The sequence below is a fragment of the Labrus bergylta genome, chromosome 20 (genome assembly GCF_963930695.1).
Source record: "Labrus bergylta chromosome 20, fLabBer1.1, whole genome shotgun sequence".
Lineage (NCBI taxonomy): Eukaryota > Metazoa > Chordata > Actinopteri > Labriformes > Labridae > Labrus > Labrus bergylta.
The window spans coordinates 23,683,326-23,702,890 of record NC_089214.1 but is presented as its reverse complement, the minus strand read 5'-3'; the positions used below and the strand labels follow the sequence as shown (position 1 = coordinate 23,702,890).

Below are 19,565 nucleotides of genomic sequence, written 5' to 3'. Positions count from 1 at the left end.
AAGCTTAAAGGAACGGCTCACTGCTCTCTTGTCATACTGAGCCTTCATCTTTCCCTTAGCAGCCTGCAAATTACTCCTGGCCAAGTCACAAGCTGTATGCAACCGGTCCCGAAAAGATGCTACATACTCCAACACACCCCTGGGAGCATCTGTGGGCCCTGCAGATCGCAACAACTGTTCTTTGACCATCTTCAGAGGTCCTCTTACCTGATGTCCATAGACTAGCTCAAAAGGGCTAAAACCTGTAGACTCATTCACAGAGTCTCAGACAGTAAACAATAGAAAAGGCATAGCTACATCCCAGTCACCCAAGTAACTCACAAAATAGGTTTTAATCATGGACTTTAACGTCTGGTGGTATCTCTCAATAGCACCCTGGGACTGGGGATGATAAACTGATGACATAATCTGCCTAGCTCATGCATCACTTCCTGAAAAACACCAGAAGTAAAGTTGGACCCCCGATCATGTTGAACTTCCTGTGGTAAACCAACCCTGGAAAAGAAATGCAAAAGAGCTTCAACTTTTAGATAGATCTTAATAGATCTTAATGGAACAGTTTCAGGAAACCTGGTGGAAGCATCCATAATAGTCAAGAGATATTCATTTCCTTTCTTAGTTTTTGGTAGAGGCCCAACACAATCAATCACTACTCTGGAAAAAGGTTCTTCCATGACAGGTAGAGGACAGAGAGGAGCAACCGGAATAGTTTGATTTGGCTTGCCTGTTACCTGACAAGCGTGACAACTGCGACAATACAAAACGACATCTTTATGCATCCCAGGCCAATAACAATGCCTACTGATTTTCTCTTGTGTTCTCCGAATTCCTAAGTGGCCAGCCATGGATACCTCATGAGCCAAGCGCAGGACTTCTTTCCTAAAACTCTCAGGTAACACAATCTGTGTCATACCTGTCCACAGCTCATCTGCTAGACGGTCACGAGGGCGCCATTTCCTTAACAAAACTCCGTCTTGGATAAAGAAACCTTCAGCTATCCCCTTCAGGTCTTCAGTACTACCAGCCGTTTGTTTCAGAGAAGCTATAGAGGGATCCTTTTCCTGCTCTAACACAAGGGCATCATGAGAAAACCAAGAGCAGGGGGCTACCTCAGCTAACCTAGCGAAAAATGTGCCGGCCAAACCCCCAGAAAAGTCATCATTCTCACTGGAGCTCTTTCTCAACCGCACGGGACTGAGCTTGTGTCACCACACATGCTGTAAACACCTCAGGGTGTTCTCTCTCCAGAGCCAAGGTCTCTGGGACCTCACAGGGTTGCTCACTCACAACCGGTGTTACACAAACACGAGTACCAGCCAAATCATTGCCCAACACAAAAGCCACCCCTTTTATGGGCAGGTTAGATACCACACCTACTTCTACTGGACCATTCACAATGTTGGAAATACTTTATGCAAGGGAGCACTAACAAAACCATCTCCCACACCTTTTACTGGGGTTGATACATTCAAATAGGTTTTGGGGGAAAGACCAAGAACACCTTGCAGCAACAAGGACCGGTTTGCACCTGTGTCCCTCAAGATGTTGACAGGGACACATCAAACATCACTTCCTTTTTCAGGAAGTGAGGCATGAGCTAGGCATTAAGCAGATCATGTCATCAGCTTATCATCCCCAGTCCCAGTCCCACTCAAACCCTTCCGTTATTGGGCTAAACGGCAGGTTAAAACAGCCAATGTCACCAGGAATGGTCTGAATCTGGGCACCAATCAACCCCACAATATTGGCTTCGCCATTTTTCTTTTTAAGACCAAGGCAATTGGACTTCAAATGGCCGGGCCTTTTGCAGTAATGACAGATAATGTCATCCTGGGTACGTGCGACTTGTTGTGCCTCTTCCATGAACCTTGTGGCTGAGAAAAGGTAGGAGCAGACTTTGTCATGACAGCCTCAACAGGTCTGTCAGAAACTCCCTGTCTACCAATTTTTCCTTTCCAAGGCCCATCTCTATGTGTTAACTCATAGGAATCTGCAGCCATAGCAGCTTTCCTCAATAAACTAACTCCCAACTCATTTAGGTGTACCTCCATATGCCGTGGTAAGCTAGTTTTAAACTGTTCGACCAACATCAGTTGTCGCAACTCTTGAAAGTTAAATGTTTTAGTGCTGGCCAGCAAACACAACCTCCTGCTGTCTAGCCAAATCGAGGAAAGTCTCTCCAGGTTTCCTCCGCAGCGATCTGAACGTCTGCCTGTACGCCTCAGGCACCACTTCATCCGCCCCTAAAACCACTTTTCTCACAGACTCATAGTCTCTGCTGTCATTAGCATCCAAGGCGGCATAAGCTTCTTGAGCTTTTCCCTCCAACACACTCTGAACAAGCAGCGCCCACTTATCCTGAGGCCAGTCGAGCTCCATGGCAATTTTCTCAAAAGCTTCAAAGAAAGAACCAACATCATCACGATTAAATCTCGGCATGAGCTTCAGACAGCTTGAAATATGAAAACGACATTGTAAGGCATTATTGTTAGCTTGTAGCTTCTCCTTCTCTAATGCCAACTTCGCTAATTCAAGCTTTTGCTCCTGCTCTCTTGCTTTCACCTTTGCAAATTCAAGTTGAAGCATCCGATCCCTCTCTTCAGCCATTGCCTTCTCCCTTGTCAACTCGAGTTGACGCTCCTGCTCCCTCTCTCTCTCCAGTACAGGATCATGCAAACGCAGCTCTTTAATGAGAGTCTCCACAATCGCTAACTTCTTAGCTTCGGGATCAATTTCCACTTCGAAATGATCAGCAACTGCAAGTAAGCTCACTTTTCTTAGCTTATGCAACTCACTGCGTCCAAAGTCACTGTCATAAAAGTCTTCTACGCTGAAAGTGGTCATGGTTACAGTCAGAAACTTCACAAAAGAAGTAGGCTAAACAAAAACGGGCAAAACCGTAAACCAACTTACCTCTAAGGTAATCAATACAAAATAGCCTTACCTACACAACAAATGACCAGCTAACAGTTTACTGGACCAACGAGACAGACAGCGATCCACAACGCTACGACGCTTAACCGAAGCGCACAGCCTTCATAGGGTTAATGCTTATGTAAACAAACAAAGCACAACCGACAACTTTGAAGCAACGAGTACTTCCAAAACCAGTATCCGCAAAGCAAAGCCAAACAACACAAATAAATATCCTTCCCGTGTAAGTCACGACACGTAAAGTTTGTTTACTTCACCCTATAGCTAGCTTCGTTTTACATACATACACAAACATTTGTATTGGTGAGAAGGTAGCACCGTGCAGCTAACCTGCCCGTAGCTACGCGCCCAAACCTATTTCTAAACCTGGCGACACGTAGCTTTTCCCGAGCTGAATACAACTCAATTGTGCCCTTTTCTCACAAAAAATTGTTTGGATGTAACTAGTGAAGTGTCTGATGTAACCAGGACAGAGATAATATAAGTTTACAATGGGTGCGTCTGGAGATAGTATCTGAAGGAGATTTAGGAGTCCCCTTAGGTGGAATGTTTAAATTGAGGTGTTGTATAGGAGTATTGCCATATATGGTTGTGTAATTTGATGTTTTTATGACGGAAAACAGATGTTTAGATGCATATAAGCAATTGTCTCTGTGTGTTCGACAGAGATCATTATTGGCTTCTTGATCCTCCTGGTCAGACGTGACCAGTGATTCTGTTTTTTGCTTAAATAAAATTACACTCTTTGAAAGCAAGTCAGTCTCAACGGCGAATTTCTTCATCATCAAACATATCAACAACAAGGAAATCCACATCAATTTTGGCGTCACGGAACAGGATCAGTTGGGGCCTTCTTCAGTGGACCACAGCTTGTTCATTATTTCCATCACTTCGTAAGTGTTTCTTTCTTTTTTCTGCACATATTGCGGAGCTGTTTCTGTCGTCTATCGGCAATTTTGGCCGCACTGTCAAAGAACTGAAGTGCAATGATGTGTTGATGTTGGAGTAATTCTCCGTCTAAATTGGGGTTTATTGAGTTAAAAAGTATATAAATAAAGGGGAATAAAATAAAGAAGAGATAAATAAGAGAAGAAGAGATGAATAAAGTTGAAAGGTAATGATAGCATAAGCGCAACTAGTAACGAGACCAGTTAGCTAAATAACCATGCAAGTTTAACAAGGACAGGGCCCGTATCCTCTTAACAGTAAGTCATGTGTAAATTAGACACTGAAGTGAAAGTTGGCTTTAAGAAGTAGTCAAATTTGAGTAAAAATAAAACAAAGGGGATCCCTGGCCAGGGTATTTGAATAGATGATAAACGTATAATGTAGGAAAAATAAAAGAGAGGAAATAAAGATGAGAAGTAAAAAGATGAAAAGTGAAGATAAGGAATAAAGATAAGAGTTTTGAGAAAAGTGGGAAAAAAGCACTGAGTAAAGGAAAAAGTGTGCATTGAAGCATGCAGTGTGAAGTAATTTGTTAAAAGACAATTTGTTAAAAGTTTGACCAAAGTAAAAGATTTGATAGAGGAAAATTATAAATGAGTCGACTTCAAAATCTGAACTGAAATGTGTGTGCGCTCGCTGAGGCGCGGCTGTTCTTGGAATGTGTGTGGCGCAAGCTCTATACAGCCTGAAGTGTTTGTGTGTGTGTGGCTGCTGGATGGCCTCTGTCTCTGTCTGTGTCTTGTCTCTTGTGTTGTGATTTGGATGGTTTTGAGAGGTCTGTGTGGTGTGACGATGTGTATTTGATCCGGAAATGTTCTTGTATATGTGTGATTGATAAATAGAATAGATGTATTATTAAATAGGCATATATAGCAGGTGATTGGTTAAAAGGCGATTTAGTAACTTATAAGAGGGGACATTTTTGTTTCATCAGTGTTAAAAACCTATGAGCCCTTTGTCTAAGGGGACGTTTATATATCCGATTTGATAAAAAATATGAGCCTTTGTTTCAGAGGACTTTTACTTATCTGATCTTCATCAGTGTTAAAAACCTATGAGCCCTTTGTTTCAGGGGACTTTATATATTCAATTTGATAAAAATCTATGAGCCCCTCAGAGGATGTTTGTTTAATCTGATAAATACACATGAGCCTAATAAAGGACGTTTATACATAGCATAAGTGTATATAGTATCTGTTTTTAACAGAAGTGGAGAGACCATAGTCTGTACCCATTCAGGTAGCAAGATTAGAGAAAAGAACAGAAAAATTCCTGATAAAGTTTAGAACTGCCGGCTGATTGGAGTGTGAACTTTTCTTTCTGTCTGTTTGAGCGTATGTGTGTGACCACATTATGCTGCGAATTTTGTCTGTTCAAAAAGAACATATAGTTTGGTTTAAAATAGGTGAAGAAGTTGGTTTTGACTATTAGAGAATACATTTTTCTATTTGGCTGTTGATTGGGAGGATACTGTGCTGATTTCTGTGTGCGTAGACTCTGTGCACAGGGGTGGAGCAGTGATCTTGGAAGTGTGTGTGTTCTGTGCTAGTATATTACCACCCTCTAGGAAATCAACACATTCTGTTTCATTTAATGTCCAATAACTAAGTTTAGCTGAAACATCATATAACAAGACAAAGTTACAAAAGATAATTAGACACTAACTTTATGAACATCCATTGTGAGTAACCGAGTTAGCTCTAGAAATCAGATTCAAAACGGTTCTTTGTGATGCCATTATTTTGCTTTTCTTATTGCCTTACGCCTCAGTCTCTTTATTTCCGGTCTTCACATAAAATGTGCTTTTATTTAGAAAAACTGCAAAGGGGACTTCTGCTACATCGTAAAGTTATGGGAGTAAATACATACAGCTAAGATAACAACCAAGAGGAGAAAATGTTACACTTACGTTGGTTTGTGAGGTGGATTTATCTTAAAAACCTCTGTTTGGGTGACTTACTCTCTTTCAGAAGGATGCTACATGCAGCATGTTTCCATGTGTGAGCTCTGAGCTCTGACTCAGTGATGAGTGACAGGAGGATTAAATGCAAATGTAACCTTACCGTGCTTCAACTGTAATCAAATAGATATGATTGGCTTAGTTGTCACTTAATAAATCTTACTTGACCGATAAGTTTCTTTTAATGACTCCACTAGTAAAAAGTGTACATTTTAGTGAAAGTAGGGGTGTCACAGCACCCACAGCACCCACGGGTGAGATGCGCTTGTCTGTGCATTAAATGCACTAGGTTTGGACCATAGGGTTTGGAGACGATGTTAACCCTTTGACAGCCAGGTTAGACTGGAAGCCCTTGCTAAAATTAGGAGGCGGGTCCAAGAGGCGTTGCCTCACATAGAAAGCCAATTAGCTTACACCTCCTGTTAAGGGGAGTGGAGAGGTAGCCCCCTCTCCTCCTTCTTCTCTCTGTGGGACACAGAGGGAAGGAAAACACACCCCCAGTAGGGAGACAGCCTTTGCAATAGATAAAAAAATATATATAGATAAAGATTACAGATAATGTGTGCATATTTCACTGAATTGTTATTGCATTGTGTATATGGATTCAGAGTGATTAAACTTTTGTTTTGTTTTCTGTTTTCTCTGTTTCTCTCTACTATGCTGTGTGAGAGCTAAAGGGAAGACAGACAGATGGATTGTGTCTGAACTGGATCAGTCCAAAAAGGCAGATGAGGAGAGACCTGGCGGGTACTTCACAAGCACTGGAAGCTTGCGGATGACAGCATGTAGGGATCCTGAATCCAGCTTGATCAAGGCCAGTGCGGTTTTATCCACAAACTCTTTCAACAAACACCTGAACTTTTCTATCTGTGTATACACATTTTTTATAGTCAACATCTTTGATACATGCTTAGTCTGTTTTCGCATAGAGGCTTACATTGTTTCTTCTATGTATCACATTACAATTATATAGGAGGAAGTCTTGGCAACAGACTGACTAATTGAAGCATTTGGTCAATAATGGGAGTATTTTTGATTTGATTGATCATTTATGGAAAAGTTGATTTGATTCAAATGCAGTTGAGTGCTGTGAATGCTGGTTTCATTGTCTGAGTATGGTCTAGCTTGACCTGGGCTATTTTGAGATGGAACATTGACATTATTTCCATAATTTTAAAGATAAATAAGTGTGATTAGATGCATTAGGTGATAAAGAAGTGCTTTTGCTTTCATAGTAAGAAGGCTTTGGTCTCCTTTGGGGTTGGCAAATTCATTCACTTTCAAGTGTGGTAACAGTACTTTCTAAATAGTTTGACTAGTTTCAGTTTGACTTATAATACGAGTAACTAAGAGGGTCATTGTAATGTCAAAGATGGACACCAAAATTACAAAATCAATCACTTCTGTTGATGTAGTACAGAAGACTAATCCTCTTGTTAAAGATATTCCAAAAATATCAGAAAAATGGAGTAAGCGTTGGCCTGACATTGACCAGCCTTGGCCAGTGGAGGGGACTTTGAACCCGGATGTGATCAAAACAATACAGGTACTTGTGTCTATATACAAGGTAAAGCAGAAGAAGGGGAAAAAGGGAAAAAGGCGTATGGAGAAAAGACAAACTGAGCTTGGAGTTCTGCAGTTGTTTGAAAATGAAGGACAGAAACTGTTAGAAGCTGCAAATGAAAAAAGAGGCCGCGGTATGCAAGAAATACAGAAAAATGATAAGGCAGTGGGTAAGTTAATGGAGAAGGTTAACACACCCTTCTCACATACTGCCTTAGTAAAGAAGCCCCCGCCTTATGAGAAGGAAGTGAAGTTTACTGATGTTTACCCCCAGCTCCCAGTGATTATACAGAAGGGCAACTATCACATCACAGACGAGGATGAACAAATAATCGAGAAGGGAAAGGCTACAACGACCATAGAAATGTACCCAAGCTCCGACAGCAAACATAAAAAGACCCGTTTGAGAAGTTGGAGCGGTCAGCAGTTCAGACGACTGGACATAGAGGATGACAGTGAGAGTGATTCGGATGAAGCTGTTGGTGGATATGACTCAGCAGTAAGACGGATGTTGGCTAAAGCGGAGAAAAAAGGAGACAAGCCAATAAGAAGAGTGGATCCAGGAAAAGACGACACAGATGTGAGCGATGATGAAGACTCAGAGAGAGAAGGTCCTTCATATCTTCACCCATTAGCAGCCGGTTTAGGGGTGGAAGATGATGGATGCAGCGCTTTAAGAGAGGTGGAGAGAACTATAGATAGATGCCTTGTGAAAATGAATGAAGCTACCTGTCCAGCAACCCAGCATGTCTTGGAAAGGCAACTAGAGGAACTGAAAAAAACACGGAAGAAAATACAGAAGAAGTCTCAAAGGTCTGACACTTTGGGGTATGAATTACGTCCAAGAAAAGAAAAGAGATTCAATAAAATGTGTCCAGTAATTGTGCGAGGTCAAAATTTAGAGTATAAACCTTGGCAAAGTACAGACATGTCAAACATACTTGAAAAGTTACCCACTCTTCAAGATGGAGCGCATCCTTGGATTTCGAAGTTGGAAGAGGTTTTGGTGGGAACACAGCCTGCCATGGGAGACATTAAGAGACTCTTGGCTAGCCTCATTGGGGTCCCAGCGATGGAGGAAATCCTGCAGGCGGCAGGCCTTAATAGATATGTGGCAACTGCAGTATATGATCCGGAATTGTTGGCTGCCAGTAGAGGTCGGATGTGGAGAGCATTGAGAGATACATTTCCAACCAACGTACACCCTGATAATATTCTCATTGAACCATTGGGCCCACAGGAAAACCCAAGAGCTTATGTGTCAAGGGCTCATCAAGTGTGGAGAAATGTCACAGGAAATGACCCAGATTTGAATCAAATGGAGCAATCAATTTTGAGAGCTAAGATACAGAAGGGATTGCCCCTACCAGTGCGGAGCAAGCTGGCGGAGGTGGTTGGTCTTGGAAGCATGGCAAAAGGTGTGTATACAGATCACATAGCACATCAAGTTGATCTGTATCGGAAAAAAGAGCATGACCAGAAGGAACAGGACCAGGAAACTCTTAGAAAGCTTAACCAACTACAGCTGGTGGATAATAAGAAGAAGGAGAAGAAACAAGCTGTGGTTATGCAGAGTCAGCCTCAATCAACTCAATTACCACCACAACCGCAGCATGACCAGATCCAGTATCAGCCACCCCAGCCGTTATCCATGATCCCCAATGCTCCTTTTCCGCAGCCAGGGTTTGGCCAACCACAGATATGGAGAGGAAGAGGTCAAGGAAGTTTAGGAAGAGGAAGAGGAGGAAATTTTCAACAATCTTGGGGAGCATGTCATAATTGTGGTCAGATAGGCCACTTTGCTCGTAACTGTGATAAAACAGGAGGAGGTTTCAGAAGAGGCTTCAGAGGAGGCTTCAGAGGAGACATCAGAGGAAAACCAAGGGAACTCATGGGACCGGTGAACCCGTACAGGGGCCCGGAGCCAGGGTTCTAGGGGTGCCCAGAAGACTCGAAAGGGGGGTGTCAGCTGGTAGTGTCAGGGCCGGAGCAAGATCCAACAATAGTGGTGAAAGTCAATGATCAACCATTGGAAGTAATGGCAGATTGCGGAGCAGCTTTTACCTGTGTTCGGCCTGAAGATGCTATACATCTCCCCATGTCTGACCAATTGGTACGGACGATCGGGTTTGAGGGTGTGAAACAGCTGATTCCTCTCACAAAACCAATTGAGCTCTGCTATAAACATCGGAAAATCACAATACCTATATTGGTGTCAAAACATACGCCCATTGCACTCTTGGGAAGAGATGCTTTATGCAAACTGAATTGTACAATACGGTGTACACCAGACGGCTGTCTGGTGGATGTGCCGAGTGATGTTTATCACCAACTATTTATGACACCGGAGACTGACACTTCTTCAGTGTACTGGATTGGAAATCTTAGTCCAGAGCTATTGGAGCCGGCCAAGCTGTGGGAGAAGTTCATTGTGGCAAATATGCCTAATGCTAAGCTCCCTGAGTATTCACACCACTGCACACTTAAATATTTTAAGAACGCTGGTCAAATAAATCCAGAGGAGTGGTTGAGTAGTCAACCTAAACAGGTTCACCTTAACTCATGTTGCATGATTTTGGGGCCACAAGGAGCAGCGATGAAGATAAACAGTGATGATTATCTTAACAGGAGCAAACAAATTGGGCAAAGTTCTTCTGATCACCCATGAAGTGGACTTGGAGGATAACATTACGCTCAGGGATGTTGTCTCAATGCAAGAAGCTGCTTCTGCGATGGATAAACAATTATGGAGAGACAGAGGAGCCACTCAAGATTCCACTGGCCTGTGGAGAAATCATGAAGGACTGCTGGTAGCGCCCCCAGACCTGCTGGGTCTGATGATCCAGGAGGCACATGGTTTAGCCCATGTTGCAAGGGGGGAGGTTAGGAGAAAGATCACGAAAGAATATGGTTTTTGGGCACCGTACTTGCTTGAACAAATTGATTATGTCATAGGCAGGTGTACTATCTGTCTAAAAAACAACGTTCGTAGGGGTGTGATGGTTCCTCCCGGTTACATTCCAACGCCAACAGGTCCTATGCGTGAGTTAGTTGTGGATTTTGTTGACATGATAAGACCGGTAGGAGGTAAAAGATACATGTTAGTTGTTGTGGACAGATTTTCAAGGTGGCCTGAGGCCTGTCCAACTAAGCGGAAAGATGCTCAGTCTGTTGCCAAGTTTTTCTGTCGTGAGGTTATAAGCAGGTGGGGACTCCCAGACCGCATATCCTCAGATAATGGGAAAGAGTTCGTGGATAAAACAGTAAGACTAATTCTGCAAAAATTGGGAATTAAACAACGTTTAGGAGCCGTTTATCATCCGCAAAGTCAAGGTGCTTGTGAAAAAATGAATGGTGTGTTAAAAAACCGCATTGTTAAAATCTGCCAACACACAGGTTTGAATTGGGTGGAAGCGCTTCCACTGGCGTTAATGGTGTGTCGTTCAAGTGGGCTCCGTGATTTGCGCATGACACCCCATGAGTTGGCAATGGGCAGACGGATGCCGACACCTTGTTTGCGTACAAGTGGCAAGGGTCCAAGTTTAGCCCTTTTAGAAGATGAAATGCGAGTGTATGTTAATTACATGGCTGCTTTACATAAGAGAATATACACATATGTCTCTGACAGGCAAAAACGAGAGGAGGTGCAAGAGAGACTCGATGAGCAAAAGACGAATGCAGTGAAACCTGGAGACAAGGTATTCGTGAAGGTGTTTAGGAGGAAGTGGTTTAATGAACGCCGCGAAGGACCATTTGAAGTAGTCCGCAGTACGGGAACTGCAGTCCAGGTTAAAGGGTCTCCTACCTGGTATCATTTATCACATTGTGTTAAAGCGCCAACAGAAGAGGTTCCACGATCACAGAACCGAGATGTTGAAAGCGCAAGAGAGCCAACAGAAGCTGCAGAAGCAGCAGAGGTTCGTGCAGACCCCCAAGGTCAGGATCCGGAAGAAGGGATTGACCATGTTGGGGCTATGCATGATGATTTTGATTACACTTTTGATGATGTCAGGGATGACTTGTCAGTCCATGAGCAAGAAAGACGATTTGGTGACATTGATTTACAACATGTCCCAGAAACAACAGAGTCTATTTCTCAAGAGCATGAGTCAAAGACTCCAGAGGGCTGTGATGCCTCTACAGGAAAATTCACAGACCCAGTTGGACCAAGGAGTCCAAGGCCAACCCGAAGAAAGGTTAGACCAAAACGTTACGAGGACTAGAGTAGAAGTGATTTTGGGAAAGTCAGTTCAGCTCCCATGTCAGTGTACAAAGGAAAATAATGGGAAAGGGAAATTCCGAGTCCAGTGGGAAGATAGCCATGGTAAGGTTATTGATTTATTGGGGACATCACCACTAGAAAAGTATGTGTTGCTTAATGATCGAAGAAGGTCAAAGATTGAGGGAGACTGTAGTCTTTATTTACGTAGATCTCAGATTGAAGATCAAGGTGACTATAAGTGTACATATTATGACCCAAAATTAGTAAATATGGGAGAGCATAGTGTCCAATTGGGGTTAGGTTACAGAAACAGTATTGTGACTTTAGTGGTACTAAATGAAACTAGAATTGCAAAACCCCTGGTTGTTGAAGTAGGAAAACTGTCAACTACCATATCAACTCTCCCGCTGATTGAGAAAATAAAGCAGACATCCACCTTTTCAAAACTGAAGGTTACTGACGTCACAGAGATATTGCGTCTAAATACAGCTGAGCCTCAGATGATTTCTACAACTCAAATTCCTGTAAACATTGTGATTAAAGCTACGTTAGGGAATTCAGCACGCCTTCCATGTAAATGTGGAAAATGGAATAATGATAATAATAATCCCCCTAATTGGAAAAATGCTCGTGGTGAAGAAATAGTGCTAACAGGACCTGAAATTAATAGTGTGCCTCGTGATCAAAGAAAGTATATTTTGTATAATCACATAAGGTTGTTTAGGGTTGAAGACGACTGTACACTTGTCCTAATCAATGTAACAGGGGAAGATCAGGGAGAATATACATGCACTTATTTGGATCCAGAGTTTAAATTTGTACCATATCACAATTATTGGGTAAAAGGGTATAGAACTCGTAAGATAATGCTTGTGGTAGAAGGCCTAGATCCTATTGAAGTAGTTACGGTGGCTAAAGAGGTTCAAAAGCAACTAGTCACTCCAAGGGTGACTGATGAACAGATGATGTCTACTACTGTAGCTCAGAGAATAACTAGTAGTATTAACGTATCAACTTTGGTTACTACTCTAGCTGCGAGTAATTTTACAAGTGAGGTTGTAAAGATGGGATCTACTATCAACGAAACAATGATGAGTTCTTCGGTGTCTACAAAGTCTGTAGGTATGATGTTGACATCTGTTGCTACATCTACATTAGTTAAGGCAGCTGAAACAATTCAGATGACTATGTCGAATCTGATTGATGATTGGTAGATGAAATATGTGGTACCAACAGTTGACTCACTCTGTTAGATTGGCTAGTAATTTGAGTGGTCCATGTGTCGTGAGAGTTCCAGCACCAGGCACATGGCCTTCAATTCTAGAGACGGTACCAGAACCTTTAACTTCTAAATGTCAAAATTATGCGCTATCGTGGTTGGTATTTAAGCAACAAGCACCATATGATTATTGGATGGCCGTGTCGGTGCATCTATTTACACCTCAACGGAATTGTGCTTGGTTGAAGAACTTATCATATATAAATCTCCTTGATCAGTATGAAGATATTACGACAGCAGTCCCTGATCCTATGGAAGTGACACCTGTGAAGGTTAAATCTTGTTTTTGTTCAAATGGTACTCATGGTGGAGATGGTATGTTTATGGGAATATCAGAATGTGATAACTATATGATGCAATTTGGACGACGTGATCAAAGGGCTATTGATGACATGTATACAGTGACCTTTCATGCACCACATCGCCGACTGAGTAAAACTCTAAGTGTAAAGAATCAAACTTTACCGGGTAATTTTACCATAGGAACATTTAAAGATATCTGGTGGATTTGTGGTGATAAGGCATACTTATTTTTACCTTATGGTTGGATTGGATGTTGTTATATGGCACAGTTGAAACTTCCGTATGATGTTTTTGTTATTCAGAAGGGACAAGGGTCTGATGAGGATAACTCTACGACAATCTCTGGCAGTAGAAAGAAAAGAGATTTGGCACAATTTCACAACTTGGAGTCTTATCATTGGAGGATAAGTTTGGGAGAGAAATGGGGAATAGGATTGTTTCCATGGTATGGTGTTACATACTTAGCTGATCATATTGATAATATTACATATACCCTGCAAGGTTTTGCAAACGAGACCATAAAAGGTTTTGAATATTTGTCAAATACTCAGAGGAGTCATCGATTGACGTTGCTGAAACATGACATGGCTCTTGATTACATTTTGGCCAAACAAGGTGGCCTCTGTGTAGCTTTGAATCTAACTGGAGAAGCCTGTTATACTTTGATTCCTGATGCTACTGACAATATGACTAGTGTCATAGATGCTTTGAAACTAATTAGGGATTCATTTGGTCCATCAGAAAGAGCGGGATGGTCTGCGAATACCTGGTTACAAGACCAATTAGGACCAGTAGGAGCTATAGTGGTTCAGATTTTGGTGGCTACCCTTCTATCACTGTGTGTGATGTTTTGTTTTTGTACGCTGTTGTTGACCTTTGCTAAGGCTATGATATTGAGATGGGTAGGAGTTGTGATGCCAGGAGAAAACATTCAGATGCCGCTACTGAGTGGTAATGACCTAAGTGAAGGTGAGGAGGTCATAGAGATTGGAGAGAAATATCCATTTTTGAATATCTGAATTCAACATTGACTCACTATTATTTTGAACTGGAAGTGAATTGATAAAAGGGGGGAATTGAATATTTTAATCATGTATATTAATCATGTATATGTTAGAATTAATATTTTTGATGTTTTGTATGTACAAAGATACTGGTTGTTGATTTTTCTTCCCAGGATGATATTTGGGAGACCAATGTGAGGGTGGCTGATTGTCCAGAGATTCTTCCAGATTAATGGAGTTGAAACAACCAAACTTAAGAAAATGGAGGATGGAAATGGACAACGGAAACCTGAATGAAGACATCATGATGAGGGGTTTCGATTGAAAAATCATTGAAGGTTTATTACAATGTAACTTGTATTGTTGATAAATATTTTTGTATGTTTTACTTTATAGTAGATATTTTTAGCAAGACATATTTTTCTGGAACTGTATAAGATGCATATATTGGGACCTCAGGTGTTTTCTTTCTTTATCGATCCTTAGGGAAAGTAATGTTAGGTAGGGAGAGGTCCATTGGAAGGTGCGATGGGTCGACCAGCCTGACTTTGGACAATTTTTAGATTTTATTTCTGAGGTTTTGAATGTGTGCATTTATATATCATCCTGAAAAGTTTTCATAACCCTTTTTCTTTTTAATTGGTTTGGAGTACTATAGGTGGTTGCCTGGGGCAGAGGGACCGTGAGAGAGTTTTTCCTGTCTAGATTGTTTGATGGATAATAAAGAAAGATAGCTGCCTGATGGGTTTTTCGCTCTCACACTCCACAAATAAAATTTTACTATATTACTAAGGTTAAGCATGAACAGAAGTGATTCGTATGAGGCTAATTAACATCATAATTGTATAATTTATCTCGTTTGCGAGACTATAGTCTCGCTAGGGGGGACTATGAAGTGTCTGATGTAACCAGGACAGAGATAATATAAGTTTACAATGGGTGCGTCTGGAGATAGTATCTGAAGGAGATTTAGGAGTCCCCTTAGGTGGAATGTTTAAATTGAGGTGTTGTATAGGAGTATTGCCATATATGGTTGTGTAATTTGATGTTTTTATGACGGAAAACAGATGTTTAGATGCATATAAGCAATTGTCTCTGTGTGTTCGACAGAGATCATTATTGGCTTCTTGATCCTCCTGGTCAGACGTGACCAGTGATTCTGTTTCTTGCTTAAATAAAATTACACTCTTTGAAAGCAAGTCAGTCTCAACGGCGAATTTCTTCATCATCAAACATATCAACAACAAGGAAATCCACATCACTAGCTACCTAAGCCGGTTCTATCAAGGATCGCTGACGCAGGTCATTAATCCTCAAACAGATCCCGGACGAGCCCCCAATTCTGTTACGAGCTAGCACCGGCTACACATATATATACAACAAAACTAGCCCTAATCTGAAGAGTGACAGAGAAGTCAAGAGATGACAAGTACGGAAAGGACTGATTCTCATACAGGGAAAACATAAGGTTAGGTCAGCTCACCTACACGCAGGTCTGCCGAGGCACCGACGGCCTGATTGCACCGGACAGCTTTTAGAGCGACGAGCCCAAGCTTCGTGTATGAGTTCAGGTTTGTTTGTTGTAGTTGGATCACACAAGATATGGCTGGTTTCAATAACAAGTTCATAGGAGTGGGTCATCCAAGTTGGCGTTTATACGGGTCCTCCATCAGCTGCCACTTCACCTGTCGTATGACGTTATTTAAAGCGACAGCGCACCGCTCTGAGCGCACCTCAGGAATGGTGCGTTCAAGACTATCGGACAAACCAGTAAACACAGCTTAAACCCATTCTCTATTCTCCGCATGAAAACCAGTCCAAAGTAATTAACAAAACAGACAGATGAGGATCAAGAAGAAGAACCTTACTGATTCCTAACAGTACTCATCTAACAGGCACATCGTACATGGACGACAAAGGTGTCCTCTGAAAGTTTTTAACAGAACTTTAAGAGTTTGTGTTTGATCTGATCTCTCGTGTCTCTGAGGTTTCACATCACATGAAAGCTGTTTTTCACTCGTGGCTTCCTGAGTGCAGCGGAGGCTGTAACGACTGCAGAGGTTATCTGAGGTCACAGAGTGAACTTAGAGAAACGGCTTCCTGTGTGCAGCTCGTCTGATACGATGAGTGTTTGTGGCGATAAAAGTTTCAAAGCTCTGAAACAAACTTTAAAGTAACAGGAGCGTCTGATCCAGCTTCCAGAAAGACATGTGATGTACTTCCTGTTTTATCTTAGAGCTCTTAAGTGATCATGAAATGTTAATCTTTAGAGGACTATATTAAGATATCATAGCAGGGGATGAAGTCATACTTGAGGTCTGCGATGAGTCCAATTCACACGTGTTTGGAACGAGAACTTCGGCTCCTCCGGGATCTTTGTTTCGTTCTTCAAACAGAACACAACATGTCAGGAGACTTCAGAGAAAACAGATGTGATCATTAGAACGAGTGTCAGCTCCTCTGAACTGACCGTTAAATATTGAGCTGTTAGTGTGAGGCAGAGGCATCTCTGCATAACGGACGAGTTTGCGTTTGTCCACATTTCTGCGTTTCCTCAGTTTGTTGGCGACGGGCAGCGAGCTCGGCAGGACAGGAGAGTCTGGGATGATTCCTTCTTCTTGATCGGGGGATGAGGCCTGCTGCTGCTCAGAGCTGGAAGAACAAACAACAACACCTGCAGACTTGAAAAGGAACTGAAACTTTAAAGGAAATACTCATTTCTGTGCAGAACACCACAGCAGGAAGTTCTAGTAACACAAAAAGAACTCGTCATAGAGACGTATGGAGACATTTCTTCAGAGGAAGCAGAAGTGAAACTACTACAGCTGAAGGGGGCGATGCTGTTTGGGCTGTGATGGTCGTGTGGTTGTGTGGTTAAGATATAGAAGCTCTGGGACGCTGGGTCTCACTTTACACTCTACACGGTTGAGTTGTGGGGGCCAGAAAGGGCCATGTGGTAGGGCAGGTAGTGTCGGCGCTGACACTACATGGCGCTCGCATTAACACGCCTGGGTCTGTTGAAGGTGGCAACACTGTTTTGGTTGCCGTGGCAACTGCGGGCCAAAGGGTGGGTTATGTAACTTATCAGTCGGACACAGGGGCATCACTGGGATGAGGGCTTATCCTTTCATTACTGCACAAGTATGTCGTGTTTATTTCAAACTCAGTGTGAGGTCAGAAGGAGACGGACAGAACTTACTGAGTCGACTTCAACTTCTCCACTTCAGCTTCAAGTTTCCTGTTTTTGTCCCCCAGACAGATTCTTTCATTCTCTAAGGAGCCAAAAAAAACAGCTTGGATCGTTGTGATGCTCTCTGCTCCAACAATAAAACAAAGGATTTCTCTGGCTTTGATAAATGTTAGAATTATTTGAAGTAATGTAAGTACCATAGACTGTAAATATTAAATATAAAATAGTATTTAACATAATAAACACACCATTTTTAATTAATTAAGATATCATGTGACGCTGCAATACCAGGTTCAGCCACCATGTGAAACTGGCTTCAACAGTCGGCACACTTCCTGGGGGCTTGGACTGGAATGATGTGCATGCTAACATGGTAACAAGCTAACACAATGCAGCTTTGTTTGGGGACTAAGAGGAGCAGCAGTGGGTTTTTAATTCCTGAGAACAATCATTAAACTCACGCAGTGTTTCAACGAGCCACAAATTCTCCTCCTGGATATTTTTCAGATTGTCCTTGAAGGCAGCACATCGCTCACACTCTCCTGAATGCAGCCTGGAAACAGATCACATGATGGAGGAGTTGCTCTCTGATAAACACGGTTTACACGTGATAGCACTACCTGTCCTCCAGCAGGCCCAGGGCGTCCTGCAGCGTTTTGTTCTGCTCCTTCAGCTGCTGGTTTCGGTTGTAGAACACCTCGAGCTTCTGAGCGTCTCTGCAGGAAACAGAAACACAAAGAAAATAAGAGGGACATTTAAATATAATAACACGTTTAAGTATCTTCTGATCAGATCTACGACACAGTTTACTCACAAGCAGCGCTCCGTCTTCAACCTGCTCACTTTCACCTCCAGTTCTAAAAACAGAAGAAGAAATCAAACATGAAGAACTGATGTCTCACTGTCTTTAGTCCAAGGTGATTTAAAGAAGCGAGCTGTTAATAAACCTGTAGGTGTCCTATCAAAGTGTAAGATTCTGAAAGTGTGAAACACTCTTCACATTGCTGTCAGGTAAAAAAGTTGAGCAGCTCGTCTTTGACTGAAGGATTTTCAGGTGATCACTAGTCAGCACGCCGTGAGGAAGAATGAGACGTACTGGCGTTTAAATTCAACTCACACCCGAGGAAGACAACGGCTCTCTGCATGTTTAAGTCCAACGCTTAATGTTGAGTGATTTTATGGAGTTGTAGATGTAAACACAGACACACACTTTATCATCCTGGGATATTTACCCTGCAGAGCTTTGTGATGAGTCTCTCTCAGCTGACTCCATAACTCTTCAAAGAGGTCAGCAGGTCGGGGGATGTCGCTGCTCAGTGAAGGGCTGCTCATCCTCTACACACACACACACACACACACACACACACACACACACACACACACACACACACACACACACACACACACACACACACACACACACACACACACACACACACACACACACACACACACACACACACACACACACACACACACACACACACACACACACACACACACACACACACACACACACACACACACACACACACACACACACACACACACACACACACACACACACACACACTTGAATTGTTGTTGCTCTGAACTTGTACTTTGGAATGAACGGCTTCTTCTTCATCATGGTTATTATGACGTGGACAGGTCACCATCGTGAACAAGATGGTGTGGTTGCACCGCATGTACGGAGGTTATAGTCCTCCAGGGGCCCGTTTCAGTAAGTAGGTTTTGTGCAAACACTGAGTCAGTTCACCCTGAAATGAGGAAAACTCTGGGTTTTCCGGTTCAGAAGGGGAGGTCACTGAAACCCGACAAAGAGGGGTAACTCCAACCCGTTCCAGAGAGAGAGGTAACTTTAAGTCTGAGTCAGTTACGATGGTAACTGAGTCTGTGAACCTAACTTGGTCGGGAGCAGGTTTTCTTCAGTGAACCCAGAGTTTCTCTCACGTTAATCCATGAATATCACTCAAAAAGATAAATTATAAACCATGGTCAAGTTACAAACTCAGGATGATTCATATTTACGTTACATTACTATTTAAAGCTATTTAATGAGAGTTAACCTTTTAGTCTCTGAGGTTAACCTGTTAACAGTAAACTAACGATCACAGTAAAAGTTTAAAAAGCCGTCAAAATAAGAAACACTTACACAGTCA

General features: G+C 42.3%; 1 protein-coding gene across 2 annotated transcripts in view; it reads right to left on the bottom strand.

Moving 5' to 3' along the window:
• The window catches only part of rbbp8 (retinoblastoma binding protein 8), a 25,613-nt gene extending 6,048 nt beyond the window's left edge, over positions 1-19,565 (bottom strand). For both annotated transcript variants that reach the window (XM_065948882.1, XM_065948883.1), the window contains exons 1-8: positions 19,559-19,565; positions 18,636-18,738; positions 18,218-18,260; positions 18,024-18,119; positions 17,865-17,956; positions 17,413-17,485; positions 16,684-16,865; positions 16,525-16,599 (exon numbers count right to left, since the gene is read on the bottom strand). In XM_065948882.1, coding sequence (XP_065804954.1) covers positions 16,525-16,599; positions 16,684-16,865; positions 17,413-17,485; positions 17,865-17,956; positions 18,024-18,119; positions 18,218-18,260; positions 18,636-18,735 — 661 coding nt within the window. In that variant the 5' untranslated portion in view covers positions 18,736-18,738; positions 19,559-19,565. The remainder of the gene's footprint in view (positions 1-16,524; positions 16,600-16,683; positions 16,866-17,412; positions 17,486-17,864; positions 17,957-18,023; positions 18,120-18,217; positions 18,261-18,635; positions 18,739-19,558) is intronic.